The sequence below is a fragment of the Oncorhynchus mykiss genome, chromosome 2 (genome assembly GCF_013265735.2).
Source record: "Oncorhynchus mykiss isolate Arlee chromosome 2, USDA_OmykA_1.1, whole genome shotgun sequence".
Lineage (NCBI taxonomy): Eukaryota > Metazoa > Chordata > Actinopteri > Salmoniformes > Salmonidae > Oncorhynchus > Oncorhynchus mykiss.
This window is the reverse complement of record NC_048566.1, coordinates 90,943,155-90,958,434: the sequence shown is the minus strand read 5'-3', so window position 1 is coordinate 90,958,434 and position 15,280 is coordinate 90,943,155. Positions and strand designations below refer to the sequence as shown.

Sequence of the window (15,280 nt, the reverse complement as noted above, 5' to 3'; positions counted from 1 at the left end):
ATAATTGTAATTGGTAATGACATATTGGTATGATAAAAAAAAAAAAGTAGATTTTTTGTATTTTACCCCTTTTTCAGATTTTGTCTCATCACTGCAACTCCCAACGGACTCGGGAGGGGAAGGTTGAGTCATGCGTCCTCCGAAACATGACCCGCCAAACTGCGCTTCTTAACACACGCCCTCTTAACCCGGAAGCCAGCCGCACCAATGTGTTGGAGGAAATTCCGTTCAACTGCCGTGCAAGAGCAGCCTGCAGGCACCCGTCCCGCCATAAGGAGTCACTAGAGCACGATGAGCCAAGTAAAGCCACCCCGGCTAAACCCTCCCCTTACCAGGACGACGCTGGGCCAATTGTGCGCCGCCCTATTGGACTCCCGGTCACAGCCAGTTGTGACGCCTCTAGCCCTGCAATGCAGTGCCTTAGAACACTGCGCCACTCGGGAGGCCCCATATTATAAATATTCTATGTACAGTAATGCATTTCAAAGGTGCATTTTTTTAATGTATTTTTTTACATGTGTCTTCATCAAAAGAAACCTGTCATAAGAGCTATCACAGTTACAATATTAGTATTAGAACCAAAGGTGCAAACGTACCAAGTTCTTCATGTGATATCTTGTCTCTTTCAGCATTTCGATCAATATGCTGATATTATATTTGTTGGACGAAATGCTTCCAAACTTGTCTGCTAATCCTCGTAAACTGAGTTCCAAGTGGAAAACGTTTAGCGCTACCCAACACATTCCACCCTGAAAAAGAAAATAAATCTGGAAATAACAATCATGGGTAATGGACAGTTATGATATACACTATGGTTCTAAAGTTTGGGGTCACTTTCAAATGTCCTTGTTTTTGAAAGAAAAGCAATTTTTTTTGTCCATTAAAATAACATCAAATTTATCAGAATTACAGTGTAGACACTGTTAATGTTGTAAATGACTATTGTAGCTGGAAACAGATGATTTTTAATGGAATATCTACGTAGACGTACAGAGGCCCATTATCAGCAACCATCACTCCTGTGTTCCAATGGCACTTTGTGTTAGCTAATCCAAGTTTATCATTTTCAAAGGCAAATTGATCATTAGAAAAGCCTTTTGCAATTATGTTACCACAGCTGAAAACTGTTGTCCTGATTAAAAGCAATACAAATGGCCTTCTTTAGACTAGTTGAGTATCTGGAACATCAACATTTGTGGGTTTGATTAAAGGCTCAAAATGGCCAGAAACAAAGAACTTTCTTCTGAAACTCGTCAGTCTATTCTTGTTCTGAGAAATGAAGGTTATTCCATGTGAGAAATTGCCAAGAAACTGAAGATCTTGTACAATGCTGTGTACTACTCCTTCACAGAACAGCGCGAACTGGCTCTAACCAGAATAGAAAGAGGAGTGGGAGGCCCCGGTGCACAACTGAGCAAGAGGACAAGTACATTAGAGTGTCTAGTTTGTGAAACAGATGCCTTGAGGACTGTTTCTCAAACTAGACACTCTAATGTAATTGTCCTCTTTATCAGTTGTGCACCGGGGACTCCCACTACTCTTTTTATTCTGGTTAGAGACAGTTTGCACTGTTCTGTCACGGGAGTAGTACACAGCGTTGTACGAGATCTTCAGTTTCTTTGCAATTTCTCGCTTGGAATAGCCTTCATTTCTCAGAACAAGAATAGACTGACGAGATTCAGAAGAAAGCACTTTGTTTCTGGTCATTTTGAGCCTGAAATCAAAACCACAAATGCTCATGTTCCAGACACTCAACTAGTCTAAAAAAGGCCCAGTTTTATTGCTTCCTTAGTCACAACGACATTTTTCAGCTGTGCTAACATAATTGCAAGAGCTTTTTCTAATGATCAATTAGCCTTTTAAAATTATAAACTTGGATTAGCTAACACAATGTGCCATTGGAACTCAGGAGTGATGGTTGCTAATAATGGGCCTCTGTTGATATTCCATAAATAATCTGCTGTTTCACGCTACAATAGTCATTTACAACATTAACAATGGCTTCACTGTATTTCTGATCAATTTAATGTTATTTTAATAGACAAAAAATGATATTTTCTTTCAAAAACAAGGGCATTTCTAAGTGACCACAAACTTTAGAACCGTAGTGTATACCGTTTTGAAATTTATCACAACAGCAAAAATTATACCCTCTAAAAAAGTCAGGCAACACAGACATTCAATCATATTTTGTAAGGAACACAAACATATTAAGTTATAATAATCGTGTAATCATGTGAAGAAGAAAACATCTCACCACTTCTTTCGGAACGTATGTCACAGGAATCTTGTAATCTTTAGGTATATTTTGTTTCTGTTAAAAACCAGACAATATCATGAAATGTTAGCAGAAATGTTTTGGGAACATTTGAGTTTGTTACCAGAACAAATCTCAGAGATTCAGCTACTGGTTTACACTAATGGTAATGCAGGATGTCCTACTGTGTGAGAGTCTCATGACAATCCCCGTCAGTGGTATTAGAAAACAATGACTGATTCTAGATGCATCAATGTATCAAAGTATACTTTCAAGTCTACAAATGTAATTGTTTGCAACTTGCATTGCAGCAATGTTCCGCATAAGCATAATGGTTGATTTTGAGAGGATTACAATGAATTGGATTGGATTGTGCAATCCACCTTTCTAAGAACTGGATAAGAATGAAACACCATGCTGGTAGTAACTGGATCGAGACAGTTAAATACAGTAAGAGCATTTTCCAAAGAGCTTTGATTTGCAGTTTTGGTGGCTTGAAGAAATAAGTACTTCCAAGGACTTTACCAATAGTGAAATTCTTGTGATGTCATCTGTTACAGTGTTTCCAAATTCACTTGACTGGACTCCAAGTGTGATGCACAGCAATAAATGGACACAGACGCGTATCCAAATCTGAAAACCAAGAAAAGACAAACACACAACATTATGAGACATTTCTACAGATTAATATTCCATTAGAGTAACTATCTGTAGCCTACAATTATACATAATCCCTTAAAGTTGACCCCTTAGGCCTGTCTTGGTTGATCAAAGGTAGCAACCTGACACTTGAATAGCATCCTAGAGCACATATCCAGACAACTTTAATTTCACCATGATGATGACACTGTTCCCTTAGAAAAAGTCTGTCTTCAAACACTAGGGTCCGTAAAATAGACTGTGACAGACCCTTAGTGCTCCAGTCCTTTCTAGACACAGTTTGGGATGACGTGGTGGTCATCAATCAACTGGGTTGCTTCTCTTTTGTTATCATTTAATTGGCTACTTCAATCAGCTGAATTGCAGCCTTGGTGTCAAGACCAGGCCTTTCATGGTCTAATGACTAATGCATGTAGTGTTTCAGGGAGGCCTGTGTGACTAATGTCTGCCTGCCCCTCTCCAGCCATTCCCTCAGCCCTGTCACCCCCTCCACCCCATCCCCATGCCAGTCTCAGCATGTTATGCAACAGTCCGACCCGACGGACACCTTCCCCCAAACTTCCCTCCCTCTTAGCCCAGATTAGGAACAGGAACAAAAGTGGATTCCACACAAAAAGTTTGCAAGGAGGTTTTATGTTGAAGATTGAAATGAAGCTAGGAAGATGAAAAATATTAGAGAAGAGCTTACTGACTGGCAGCCACTGAGCGCTGGGGGCAATTCAGACACTCTGTTAACCATGAGTGCTGTGTAAAGGAGCTCAACAACACATTGGCTGCATCTCAAATTCACCCTATTGTCTATATAGTGCACTATACCTTTGACCAGGACACATAGGGCTCTGGTCAAAAGAAATGCACTATGTATGAAAGAGGGTGCCATTCGGGACTCAGCCATAGATAATATCCTCTGTACCCCTGCACTGTCGTCTCTTTCCTCATACGACAGCTGGAAAAGAGGTACAGAATACAAAGAACAACCAATGAGACAACGGGGAAAATTAAGATTTAAAGAGCGAACGGAGCCTAATTCAATTCCACATAACTCTGTTTAATTAATCTAAACAAAATCATCTTTATATGAGTGGAGATGTCCGTGACGGACACAAGACTGAAGTCAGATGGAGGTTACAGGGGAGGGAGTGAGGAGGGAGATAGGCAGGGATGGAAGGAGGTGATAGATAATAGGTCCATGTAAGATGGTATTGAATTTAGAATGTCACATTTCCTCCTTTGGAGGTCATCAGAGTCCAAAATGGTCATGCAAGTAATAGTCTGGTATGGTCACGGTGTGGCTAAAATTGCATGATATGAATAGTGGCAAATCAAATCACAGAGACAGATAAAATGCATGCAGAATACATTACACATCTGTGTATCTGTCAAACATTTAACTTATTTAAACTATTGATGCATGTACCTAACAAATTACGCTCAGTCGAAAAAAACATTTTACAGTTTTTGTCGGATAGACTCAAAAGGTTTGTCCCGCAGGGGCGTGAGCCACCATAACACCCCCAAATGTCAACATTTGACATCTGAAAGTCAATTCAGTCAATGACAAAATAGTACACTTTGACTGGGCTGCACTGCTATGCTTTAAATAAATTAAGAAAATGACTAGCTAGACCACAATTCAGCACAAGTTCAAATGGGTCACATTGGTGTCCTACTTGGTTTTAAAACATGCAGTGTGAGGCAGATAAAAATGCTAGGCCCTGGTGGACCAGCCATTGTTTCATAGATCCCTGGGGACTATTCACAGGGGCACGTTTGGACAGTGGTAAACTGTCACTGGTAAACAATTGAAACATTTGGAAACAGGTTTAACACCATTATACAGTGGCTTTGACAGATGTCTTTGGAATCTGTCTTTAGAATCTGTATTTGGAATCTGTCTTTGGTTAAACCGAGATAACATAATTATGTCACGGTCTTGTAAGGAATGTTATGAGGGCTACAGATTTATGATCTTAATTTGTTTCTGGTAATTGTTGGGTTGAAGTGGCTTTAGGTGACCGGAACCCTAATTAGCATTTTCTGGGTGACATTCTTAAACAAGATATTTCAGTAGTTTAGAGACATTAAAGTGTCTGTATGACTGTGCATCTGACTAGCCACAATGGGAGCACAAACACACACACACACTCCCCCCACGGTTGGGTCCAAAATGAAAGCTTCAAACAATGCACTTAGCAACATAGACAGATGTAGTATAATTACAGTGTAAGACTACCACATTTGACTACAATTACCATTTCTTTAATGAGTTTGTAATGACACCTCACATTCAATTCTGCAAACACCTCTATGACATTTATGACTAATTTGTGTGCAATGGAAAGTACTGCAAAAAATATGGTAAAACATAATTTACCTCACTCCCTACATAAAATGGGATCCGATTATGTTAAATAATTTACTAATTTCAGATTCAATGAAACTTAAATTCAATTTCCTTTTTAACTTACATTCTTGTTTAATCACTTTTAGAACTATTCATATTCCCTCAACTTAGAGTGAGCATCAAGTCCACATAAATACGGTCTAAATTCAATTCTGATTTGACATGATTCTTTCTATGTAATGTATCTATAAAACATTACATTACATTATAACATGTATCAAAGGTAGGGGAGCTTAATTCACATGAAGTGTGCACTTCACACACACACACACACACACACACACACACACACACACACACACACACACACACACACACACACACACACACACACACACACACACACACAAACAAAGCACTGCCTTGGAATTTAACATGGTCAAACTGGCAAAGTAATAAGCACGGCAGGTGAGGAGACACTAACGTGCAACCATGGAAAGAAGCTGTGCTTCCTAGCTCTTTATGAGACAGAATCATGACCCCTGAAATCAAAGAAGTGGTTGGAGAGCGGCTACAATATGTCTGGCCAAATGCCAGTCAAACTCAGGTCATATTTTCTGCAATAAATATGAGAAAAAGGGAAAACTATAAATAAATGAATATGCTCCAGTTGTATCTAACATATCGGTTATTCATGTTATGATCTAATTCTGTCTGGCAATAATATAAATTATTGCAGCGAGCTACCACGTACGACATGCATTTAGAAATATTACAGTTGTATGTTGGCTGTGTTTACTGTGTTTGTTCATCAATAACATTGGTTATAAAAAATACTTGTATATGGTACTGTATGACCAATCTATAACAACTTAGAAATAACTTGTTATTAACAACTATGGTTAGAAGTGCATGTTATCATGCTGTCAGACCTACAGTACAGTAGCAGACTAAAGCCAGATCAGTTCACTGAGACTGTTCTCCTGGTGATGTCACGGCTGGGATAGTTACCAATTGCCTTGGGAATCTGGAAAATAGCAGTGTAGTTCTGTCCACAGTAAAGGAGACAAAACACAGCAGTACCAGAGGCACTTTCCTGAACTATATATGTATTTGAACTCTAAACATTGCGGTTCCATTATGAAGATAAGATACAATGTGCTCTAACATGGATGGATATCCATAGATCTTTTCACGGATAACGTCAAGGTTTTTGTTCATTATTCCCCACATGTTAGTCTCCGTTAACCCAATACTAAAATCTCACGTAATTTGATCGTAGTCTGTCCACAAGAGATTACCCACATGTTTGAAACATCAAGCTGACCTTAAAGTCCAACGATATCCCTGCATTTTTCATTACTTCTAGAAGAAATAAAAATAAAATCAAACTCTTGTAAAATGCAGCAACAGTTGGAGAGATATAGCAGGTATATTTAGGTAATAGAGGTACAGTATATCCTGTTTAGAATATTAAATCAATGAGACAGCGGGCTGTTAAAATGAAAATAATTTATGCAAAATAATTGGACAATTTGTTTTTCCTGAGGACATTTGCATATTATGTGTAACACGTCAAGTTTATGCCCAATGCCAGCTTGTAAACCAGCCAATACATCTGCCATAGCAAAGCAAGGTTGTTTTGAGTGATGGCATTAACCAGTTTTGGTTGCAAATCTCTCAGCACTTCTGTATTTTATGACCTAGCTGGCATCCAAGAACAATAGTAAAGTAGGCATATTTGTTGCATAAATAAACTAACAATAATTATACAGTAATAAACCAAAATTGTACCAGGAAGTAGTTCCCAAGCTGGTTGAGCTCTGCTACTGAATCTGGTTTCAAGGCTCTGTCTCCCCCCCACTTAGTATCATAAAAGCTATAAATATTTTAGGACAGAACATTGGCAAGCAGTCACTATAGACATTGCTAAAAGTAAAGACATTTATATAGTATTGTACATTTGGTCAGTTCACTGCCACCTTTAACAGGCCTTTCCTTTGATCAAAAGTAAAGCAAGGAAAAGAGGGAAGTAATAGTAATTAGAGATTCAATTACATTTGAATTTGTATTAAATTAAAATCGAATCAAACACCCATTTTCATAAAGAACTCAAAGCAGTGCTTCCTGGTTTCTCTCAGTAAATCATAGCACATTTTAGTGGAAAATGAACAAATAACTTAAAAGGCCCGTGTTCCCTCTTTGTTGGATGCATTACTGCTCTTGAGGTATGTTGTGTTGGTCCCACTGCACTGCCTGAAAATGATGATTACCATGTCCTCCTCCTCTACAGCTTCTTTGATCCTGACATATCATTAACCAATCAGACCAGTGCCCTCCTCTCTAGCCGTCTTCAGCACATACAGTAATCTCATTGTACAAAAACACAGCGCCGTGTATAACATTAGTGCCACATGGCATCTTTTAGGCCATCAGTTTTGCACAGGCAAGACCCTGTTCCTAATCTCATCAAAATGATTTTGGTCGAATGACAATGCATCATCTCTGCCAGTGCGCTTTCTGTTTTAATAAACACGTTCCATTATGAAGGAATAAAAAATAGACTGGATTGCAGATCAAATCTGTTTTCAAAGCCTAATTGCTGTCTCATATTAGATGGAAAAAATGACTATTGTTTTCCAGTGGACTTAAGGTCTATGACCAAGGCTGTAGAGACTAGTGCATTGTTTACTGGCTGGAAAGGAACAACAATGACTTGATCTTTGTAGGCTTCTGGCTTCTACTGGGTATAGTAACCTGTCTGATAAACAAACAAAAACATTCTGGGCAGTTTTCCCATGTATTGCTGAAATCATACTTAATGGAAATCCAAAACACTTTTGATCCAAGAATGGCAGTGTAAACATAGAATTTAGAACATTTGTTTAAAATAATAGTTCCATCATATCTGACGATAACCCAGAATAGAACACAGGCCTACAACTGACAGTGGGTAAAAGTGAAAGCATCAGGAAAAGGAAAAACAGGAAACGCGATTGATCTATTCCCGGAGTGATTCAGAAAACAGACCAGCGACTACTCAAAACATGTATTCATTTAATTTGCATCTACAAATTACATTCTGCGTTTCTCTGTCCACTCAAGTGCACTTACAGAGGCCCATGTTAACGAAGTAAACACTGAAACAAATACCATGGGGATTATAAAGATATAGAGGCTCATTCAATGTCATGTGGTCAACTGAAGAGCACATAGGTTGAGTGCCGGGAAAAAACATTGCTTGATAACTACATTGAGTAGTACATCTTGGGATCAATAAAGTACTTATTCTATTACTACTACGGCGTTGACACGGAGAGACTACTTCAAATCAGTCAATCATTGATGACCTCAAGACTCCATCGATCTGTCCTGATGAGGGTGCATGGTGATTCATGTTATCTTTATGGTTCTATATCACTTAGGAACATGATCAAGTTGTTAGCTCTGCCCTATGGTTTGACGTTAGCATGAGTGTAACACAAAACTTGAAAAGCTGTTGTAAAGGTTGTTGTAGTGTTTTGGGGTCAATTTAAGGGCCAGGTAATACCAGAACGTACACCAGAGTAACGAGGTCAGCCTTGGCAGATTAGCAGATTTTCGAAACTGGTTGAAACGGTATCAGCAGACAGTTGTTTTACTTGGAGGAGAAGAACATTCCTTAATCATCCCTTCAAGACATAAAATTTTAAAAATAACTGGAAGTGCACCAAACTTTAAGGAATCCAATTTGGGTGAACTTGGAAGAGACTTGTGATATTAACAGTATGAGTTCATGTACATCCACGATTGACCCAACATACTACTGACCAATAAAAACCTTTGTTTTCACTCTGCCTTTGTTCACTCTGGAGATCAACCAGTTCAGTTAAAGATAATAGAAAGCACAGAGATGGTGAAAGACGGAATAACATATCAGGGTTGCAAAGTCTTTTGAAGCTTGTGAAGGAAAAGTGCGTGTCAGTGTTGCAGATGGTGTTAAAGAAACAAGGGACTAACGCTTCATTTAACATGTCAAAATATCACTATCTCACTTGCATTCAATGACAAACCACACATGTGTCTGTGACTAAGTGTGTGAGGGGTTAAAACAGGTCTGTTTGTGTGTGGGGGACAGGGGTAGTCTGATCATGGTACATTGCACTCATTCCTTCTCAACAGTCTCACTGTTATGATATGATAGGACATGTTGCGAGTTGATCAACATCATGGTAATGCCTAAAATGAGCTGTAGTTTTGGACATGTGACAGTTAAAATATGGTTTTGCACAAATCTGATCACAAAGCCAATTCAGTTGTATCTGTGTTGAACACTGCCAAGGACAGATACGTTGGACATGGTTCTGGAGGAATCTTTTTAGGGGGGGTTTCTGGCTCTCTCTCTCTAACAAAAAATTGCTTGTGAGGCCCAGCCTTCTCCAACGTCTTAATAATGCTCACTAACTATAAATATCACATGGCTCCATTCACAACATCAGTTGTACCCAAAACAGTGAACAAAATGTATTAAAAAATGGGTATCATTGTAAGAACATCTATAACACATTATTATGGTATGCCAGCAGCATACCACCCTGCATACCACTGCTGGCTTGCTTCTGAAGCTAAGCAGGGTTGTTCCTGGTCAGTCCCTGGATGGGAGACCAGATCCTGCTGGAAGTGGTGTAGGAGGCACTCTTTTCTCTGGTCTAAAAAAAAATATCCCAATGCCCCAGGGCAGTGACCCTACACTTCCCTGTGTAGGGTGCTGTATTTTGGATGAGACATTAAACGGGTGCCCTGACTCTCTGAGGTCATTAAAGATCCTATGGCACTTATCGTAAGAGTAGGGGTGTTAACCCCGGTGTCCTGGCTAAATTCCTAATCTGGCCCTCAAACCATCATGGTCACCTAATAATCCCCAGTTTACAATTGACTCATTCCTCTCCCCTGTATCTATTCCCCAGGTTGTTGCTGTAAATGAGAATGTGAACTTACCTGGTAAAATAACGAATTAAATATATATATTTTTTAAGATAATGCAGAATTTTCAGTTAATCGGAATATACTTTCCCAAGAGTACTAAGAGGGTACCTCTGAGCAAGACAAATTAGTCGTGAAACTGCTTATAGGTAAAAAAGCATATTGCTGTGTTGCTGCCTTGTTATCACATTGGCCAGGTTTCACCTTTACACTTTTATAGCCTTGAAGTCTGTCAACTGTTAATTTGCACCATTTGTGTTCCCATCTAACTGTTTTATGCCTCTTGGTGTCTTCAGTTCTGACTCATCCTCTGAAAACCCAACACATGGAACACCCTCCAACATTTCCTTGAAAATCTAAATTCACAAATTAGCTGTGTCATAGACAGTGGGGGACTTCATTTTTGCATCCTTTGCTTTCGGTTTTGTACACCAGCTTCAAACAGATGAAAATACAATATTTTTGGTTCTGGAAAATATATTTCACAGATGGTGCAGTAATTTTCTTCAAAATGACTGACTGTTTTGTCTCTTAAACTGAAATTAGGCGAACTATTAGAATTTTACCAACCAGGAAATGGCGGAACAATTTCAGCGTATTGCATCTTTAAGTTTAGCTCTTGCGTCTTTTAATTGTGGTTTTGTACATCAGCTTCAAACCAGTGGTGTTAAGTAAAAATAATTGAAAGTGCTACTTAAGTAGTTTTTCAGGTATTTTTTACAACTTTTACTTTTACATCACTACATTCCTGAAGAGAATAATGTCCTTTTCATCAATACATTTTCCCTGACACCCAAAAGTACTTTTGAATGCTTAGCAGGACAGGAAAATGGTCCAATTCATGCACTTATCAAGTAAACATCCCTGGTCATCCTACTGCCTCTGATCTGGCAGACTCACTAAAAACACATGCTTCATTTGTAAATGATGTCTGAGTATTGGAGTGTGCCACTGGCTATCCATACATTAAAATAACAAGAAAATGGTGCCATCTGGATTGCTTAATATAAGGGATTTCAATTATTTATACTTTCACTTTTGATACTTAATTATATTTAAAACCAAACACTTTTAGACTTTTATTCAAGTAGTATTTTCCTGGGTGACTTTCACTTTCACTTTAGTCATTTTATTAAGGTATCTTTACTTTTACTCAAGTATGACATTTGGGTACTTTCCACCACTGCTTCAAACAGCTGAAAATACTATATTGTTTTTGTTATGGAAAAGGTATTTCACAGTGGCTTAAATGGTACAATGATTCTCTACACTATACTTGCTTGTTTTGTCACATAAATGTTAATTAGGCAAACTATTAGAATGTTAGCGACCAGGAAATGGCAGAGTGATTTCTGCATAGTGTATCTTTAATGCAGATAACAAAATGTAAATTAAATACAGTTGGCCTACTATACATGACAAGTATATAAATGTTTAAGCACCACTCATGCATTGAAGCTATAGTTTTGTTTGGGTATGCAAACTTCGTATCTGTGCTACTGTAAGTACCTCTCAACATGCCGACCTGCCTTCACTTATTCAGATAGCTTACACTCGGCAGACTCACTGACATGTCTGTCCATCCACAGTAGGAGCTGAATCCCATTGGTTAAACACTTAATTTACTGCTCTACTTAATAACCCTGTAAATACAGTATACTGTAACTATATGTCTCTGGGCACTGCCTTCTAAATTCCACTTCCAGGTGAAAGCAGCTCATTTTAGCCTTTTTAAACCAGTCAATGAGTCAAGACAGATATTTCTCGCTGTTGTCACTTCACAACAGCAAATTAGAAGGTAGCTCTAACTTTATGTAGTGTTGTGGTGTCTCTCTTGTCGTGATGTGTATTTTGTACATTTCTAATCCCAGCCCCCATCCCCGCAGGAGGCCTTTTGTCTTCTGGTAGGCAGGCATTGTAAATAAGAATCTGTTCTTAACTGACTTGCCTAGTTAAATAAAGGTTCAATAAAATAAAAATAATAAGTGCTAACAATGTGAGCAAGGTAAAGGAAAGCGATTGGAGCTCATCCCAGTTAATCAGCTAATCCCAACCCAGCTAATCCCAACCCAGAGACTGTTTAGAAAACCCTTTAAGGTGTCTCGTTGATGACACTTCTTCCCTAGACTAAAAGGGGTAGCTCCAGCCCAATATGGCGAACGGAGTATGGGCGAGTGGGCATGTAGAAAGGAAAGTAGTGGGCATGTGGAAAGGAGTGGGCATGTGGAAAGGAGTGGGTGTGTCGAAAGGAAAGTAGTGGGCATGTGGAAAGGAGTGGGTGTGTCAAGTGCTCTGCTATAGGTTAGACATTTTGGATTGAGCTGTGTTTTTTTGCTTCCATTTCTTACCACGTAACTACTTGTGTTTTTAAGCCAGAGGAGAAGTCAGTCATATTTTACTGTTAGTTTTACCCAAATAATTTTACATTTTCAGTTATAAAACTGACGATTGTTTTATTTAAAAGTACTGATGATGGGTGTACTCTTGCTTCTTGCGTTATATACGAGTGCTTACTGTGACTGTCACCCTTCCCATGCCATTGTCGGACAGTAGTCCCACCGGGCACACACTGGTTGTATCAATGTTGTTTCCAAGTCATTTCAATGAAATTACATTGAACCAATGTGGAATTGATGTCCGTGCCCAATCAGGTGCTTGGCAAGCTAGAGCGAAGTGGACTGTGTCCCAGTGTTGTTGCCTTTCATGCCCTCCTCATTGAGTAGTAGACTGTATGTATAGTATGCATCAAGGTGACATCTAGATGGTTACCAATATTAGTTATTTCTTGTTTAGGCTGCTATCATGCTTGAAATAAAATAATAGTCGCCGGCTTATTGACTTGTCCTGCAGCCCAATCAGCCAAAACAGTCTTGCCCAATTAGCTGATTTGTTTCCATACACCCACAACTTTTGACACACCCACTCAGACATACTCCTGTTGCCATATTGGGCCTCAGTTACCCATACTTGCCCTAGACTGCAGTGCATCCTGCATACAGACAGGCCGTGTGCTCAAATCAAATCAAATGTTATTGGTCACATACACATGGTTAGCAGATGCTAATGCGAGTGTAGCAAAATGCTTGTGCTTCTAGTTCCATGCAATAATATCTAACAAGTAATCTAACAATTTCACAACAACTACCGTATACACACAAGTGTAAAGGAAGGAATAAGAATATGTACATATTCATATGTACATATTCATATGGATGAGCGATGGCCAAACGGCATAGACACAATGCAGTAGATGGTATAGAGTACAGTATATACATATGAGATGAGTAATGTAGGGTATGTAAACATTATATAAAGTGGCACTGTTTAAAGTGACTAGTGATACATTTATTACATCCAATTTTAAATAATTAAAGTGGCTAGAGATTTGAGTCAGTATGTTGGCAGCAGCCACTCAATGTTAGTGGTGGCTGTTTAACAGTCTGATGGCCTTGAGATAGAAGCTATTTTTCAGTCTCTCGGTCCCAGCTTTGATGCACCTGTACTGACCTCGCCTTCTGGATGATAGCGGGGTGAACAGGCAGTGGCTAGGGTGGTTGATGTCCTTGATTATCTTTTTGGCCTTCCTGTGATATCGGGTGGTGTAGGTGTCATGGAGGGCAGGTAGTTTGCTCCCTGTGATGCATTGTGCAGACCACACTACCCTCTGGAGAGCCTTGCGGTTGTGGACGGAGCAGTTGCCATACCAGGTGGTGATACAGCCCGACAGGATGCTCTCGATTGTGCATCTGTAAAATTTTGTGAGTGTTTTTGGTGACAAGCCAAATTTCTTCAGCCTCCTGAGGTTGAAGAGGTGCTGTTGCACCTTCTTCACCACGGTGTCTGTGTGGGTGGACCATTTCAGTTTGTCCGTGATGTGTACGCCGAGGAACTTAAAACTTTCTCCACTACTGTCCCGTCGATGTGGATAGGGGGGTGCTCCCTCTGCTGTTTCCTGAAGTCCACAATCATCTCCTTTGATTTGTTGACGTTGCGTGTGAGGTTATTTTTCTGACACCACACTCCGAGGGCCCTCACCTCCTCCCTGTAGGCCGTCTCGTCATTGTTGGTAATCAAGCCTACCACTGTAGTGTCATCTGCAAACTTGATGATTGAGTTGGAGGCGTGCATGACCACGCAGTCATGGGTGATCAGGGAGTACAGGAGAGGGCTGAGAACGCACCATTGTGGGGCCCCAGTGTTGAGGATCAGCAGGGTGGAGATGTTGTTTCCTACTCTCACCACCTGGGGGCGTCACATCAGAAAGTCCAGGAACCAGTTACACAGGGCGGGGTCGAGACGCAGTGTCTCGAGCTTAATGACGAGTTTTGAGGGGACTATGGTGTTAAATTTGTGGTGTTTGAACTATCGGTCTGTTTCTAAAACAGTGTGACGGTAATCGTCTTCCCCTGTTGCGTTCCTCATAACAATACTTTTTGCTGTGACTGACAATGTTGTTTTCCCTTCCTGAAAACAGAGGCAGCCCAACCCAGTGCTAAAAGATTGTAAGAGATATGGATCTCAAATATATTGGACAAACTCAAAACCCAATGAGGCAGAGCACTACTCTATTGCTCTTAAGTAACCCTTGCATAAGATATCTGCAGCTGCAGCAATAAACAAACTACTATCAGGAAGTTCATAAAAACTTTGATAACCATGCTACTCTCATGGTACAATATTGCGCATAATTCAGAGTTCAAAGTCACGGAGCCGCGATACACAGCTCTGAGACCACCGTACACCCCAACCGCGCACCAACCAATGCCGCTCCGTTCATTTGAATGTGGTGACAGTTGGAGAAATTGCTTGAGTTGTGTTGCAAATTCTTAAAGTATGAAAGCCAATGGTCCAATATTCTAGAACACTGCTGTGTGGATGCGTACCAATTTTGGACTCTGATAAGCGCTTTAGCCTTTAGTCTGAGCTACTGCATTTACTGCCAACAGCCAACGAGGTTGTCTGAGTATGGACTTAGAGCTATAAACAACGCCAAAATAAGTTCACGGTGATCAGAGCGCTACTGGTGAGAGGATGTAAAAAATAACTAAACCAAGCAA

General features: G+C 39.8%; 1 protein-coding gene across 1 annotated transcript in view; it reads right to left on the bottom strand.

Annotated features, from left to right (window-relative positions):
- kitlga (kit ligand a) overlaps window positions 1-15,280 on the bottom strand; it is a 32,973-nt gene that overhangs the window by 12,884 nt on the left and 4,809 nt on the right. Inside the window, exons 2-4 of the mRNA XM_021576707.2 lie at window positions 2,783-2,890; window positions 2,258-2,314; window positions 597-749 (exon numbers count right to left, since the gene is read on the bottom strand). Coding sequence (XP_021432382.2) covers window positions 597-749; window positions 2,258-2,314; window positions 2,783-2,890 — 318 coding nt within the window. The remainder of the gene's footprint in view (window positions 1-596; window positions 750-2,257; window positions 2,315-2,782; window positions 2,891-15,280) is intronic.